Source organism: Lutjanus erythropterus, chromosome 16, assembly GCF_056507025.1.
Source record: "Lutjanus erythropterus isolate fLutEry1 chromosome 16, fLutEry1.hap2, whole genome shotgun sequence".
In the NCBI taxonomy this organism is placed as follows: domain Eukaryota; kingdom Metazoa; phylum Chordata; class Actinopteri; order Lutjaniformes; family Lutjanidae; genus Lutjanus; species Lutjanus erythropterus.
In genome coordinates, this window is record NC_139332.1 from 34,701,432 (window position 1) to 34,704,401 (window position 2,970).

General features: G+C 42.8%; 1 protein-coding gene across 1 annotated transcript; it reads left to right on the forward strand.

Annotated features, from left to right (window-relative positions):
* The first annotated feature begins 441 nt into the window (after positions 1–441).
* LOC146313482 (formyl peptide receptor 2-like) lies at positions 442–2,666 on the forward strand. Its single transcript, XM_084739756.1, has 2 exons — positions 442–619; positions 827–2,666. Exons 1-2 carry the CDS (start codon positions 446–448, stop codon positions 1,703–1,705), a joined length of 1,053 nt encoding a protein of 350 aa, XP_084595882.1. The 5' UTR covers positions 442–445; the 3' UTR covers positions 1,706–2,666.
* Positions 2,667–2,970: the final 304 nt, after the last annotated feature.

Below are 2,970 nucleotides of genomic sequence, written 5' to 3' on the forward strand. Positions count from 1 at the left end.
TTACGTTCAGATACTCGTGTGTCCTGATTGGTCATCTCATCACACTGAATTTGTCTGCAAAAAGACAAATAAATGAATTCTTGTTTTGTTTTTTGCTTCTATGATTTTCAGTGTTCTACTGTACAATAATACTACAAGGTACGAGTGTTTGCCCTCTGGTTTGAAGTCAGAACTGCTTCACCAAATGATCCATATATACCATATGTCTGTCCAAAGCTCTCATATGAAAGGTGTATATAGTGTATACAGTCTTGAGTGTAGTTAGCTGTTAGTTTAAATGCAAATAAGTAAAACTGCTCACAAACTGTACTTTAATACGGACTTAAAATAGTCCTCTCTGATCATCGTATGTCAGGTCATCTTTTTACATTTTCTTGCAGTTTATCAAAGTAAAATGTTGGGTAACGTTTTGATTTTCTTGTATTCTCTGTTTTACAGCCACACGATGTCTCCGAATGACTCTCTTCAGATTGCCAAGATGTCCAAGAATGACCAGGCGACAACTGTGGACGTCGACGCCATCATGGACAACGTCTCCATCGTCCTCTACACGCTGACCGTCGTGCTCGGCATCACAGGGAACTCCATGGTGATCTGGGTGGCTGGATTCAAGCTCAAGGTGAATATACAGCGTGGACAACAGCTCTTCAGAGGAGGGTTCAAGTGAACTGAAAGTTCACTGTAAAATAAATCTTGGCAGTACTTTCTTTTTCTTTCTAATTCTCACTTCTGTTTCTATCTACACAAGAATAAAAAAGTTCCCCTTTTTTTTTCTTCTTTTCTCATTTTCTCTTTTCGTTTTTCTTCTCCTTTTCTTCCTCCTCAGCCGAAGGTCACCAATGTGTGGCTGGTGAACCTGGCCGTCGCGGACCTGATCTTCTGCTTCACGCGAGTCTTCTCCCTCACTAAGAAGCTCTTCTTTGACCACTGGCCCTTCGGCGTCTTCCTCTGCAAGTTCAACGGCTTCTTCAAATACGCCAACATGTTCTGCTCTGTGTTTCTGCTGGCCGTCATCAGTCTGGACCGAGCGCTTTGCGTCTGGCAGCCCGTCTTCGCCAAGCGACGACGCACCCTGTTCGCCGCGAGGGTGGTGGCTGTGTGCGTCTGGGTCGTTGCGATCATCTTCAGCACGCCGTACTTCGTCTACCGCCAAGTATACTTGAAGAACAACCTGACTAAGTGCTCTGTGGATGTGAAGGAGGCGGCGCAGGGGGTCAACAGCGCCAAACTGGCTCTCTACTCCATCCGCTTCCTGTGTGGCTTCATGTTGCCTTTCATCGTCATCCTCATCTGCTACATCCTGGCCGGGATTGGCATCCGACGCACCCGCCTGTCAGGAAAGTCCCGCCCCCTTCGTATACTAGCATCATTAGTCATTGCGTTCTTCCTGTGCTGGGCGCCGTACCACTGCCTCCTGCTGGTGAAGATGGTGGATAGCAAGAACCCGGTGGTGAAGATCTGGCACCCCCTGGCGTCGGGCGTCGCCTACTTCAACAGCTGTGTGAACCCGCTGTTGTACTTCTGCATGGGGCTGGAGGTGCGGGGGCGGTTCAGGCAGAGTCTGGCGGGGGTGTACAAGAGAGCGCTGGCGGACGATGTGGACGGACAGACGACGCAGTCCAACGAACGCTCTCTGGATGACAGCAGCGGGTCGAAACACAGCACTGTTGTGGCGGCAGGACGGAGTCAGACAGCAAATGTCTGAGTGTCTCGCCCAGAGTTTCCTGAACAAATCTTTGAGTATTAAAGGGCCATGCTGGTGTTTTTTTAATGCTTAACCCATTAAAATCACAGTGAAATGAATAGATGGCTCAAAAGTTGGAATGGTTAAACAATACAGAGAGATAAGGAGCTGTGGGGAACCGTTGGACTCCACCTGCACCTCCCTCACCTGAAAATAACAAACATATTAATGTATATTTGGTATATAATAAGAGATACATAAAGAATTAAAAGACAAGACAAGAAAATGACTTCACTGTCTTTAACTAGTACTGAGAAAGTTCTGAAACATGCAAGTTAGCAGCTTGGTGGAACCTGTTACTACTTGTTGAAATGTAAATTAATGCAATACAGAATGCAATGATTTGCAAATTCATTATAATTATTATTATAATATTATAATTTTTGACTTGTATCCAGTTGAGTACGGAACAAAGACAAGATATTTAATGTTCCAACTCATAAACTTTATTGTTTTTTTGGGGGTAAATATGCATTCATTCTGAACTTGATGGCTGCAAAAAGTCTGGACAGCGGCAACAAAAGAATTATAAAGTTTGTGTCTTTTTCCATCAATTTAAAGATAAACTTTTGCGATTATTTCAGGAACTGTGTCAGAAATTTGGAAAGATTTGAAATTTGCCTGAGATGAATAATCCATCGCAGTCACATCACAAATATCGAGATGCTGTCTTTACTTTTGGGCAAAAGTTATATTTTGATCATATGGTGGTGCGGATGTGAGCGCAGACTGGCTTTAAAACTTCCTGGTGTGTTCAAAGACAATCTGACATCAGTCACCTGACGAACAGCGACAGCATTCATAGGATCCTTTTCATGGTGTCTTTGGCCATGTTTCCATCAACATATTTTTATGTGCATTTTGAAAAATTGTATTAAAAAAGGTTGATGGAAATGTGCAAAATCTGAAAAAAAACAAAAACATCCTCAATTTTACAAAAAAAAAGAAGTTTTATGCTTGCTTGAGGTGATTTGTATTTGATTTTTTGCCCCCAACTAGTTCTAATGTAGTGAACATTTAACTCACACGACTTATCAGCTGTTTGTGGAACACAGATCTGATGGGACCTTCTTCACATTAATACATGAAACTAACAAATGTCTGATTTTCTACGTTGTTTTTCACTGTTTTGACATGACTGGTGCTCTTTTAATCATGCCATCTTTCACCCTCTTCTCCTGCAATGGTGTAATGTTTTTTTTTTTTGACTAAAGAATTGGTGCCCC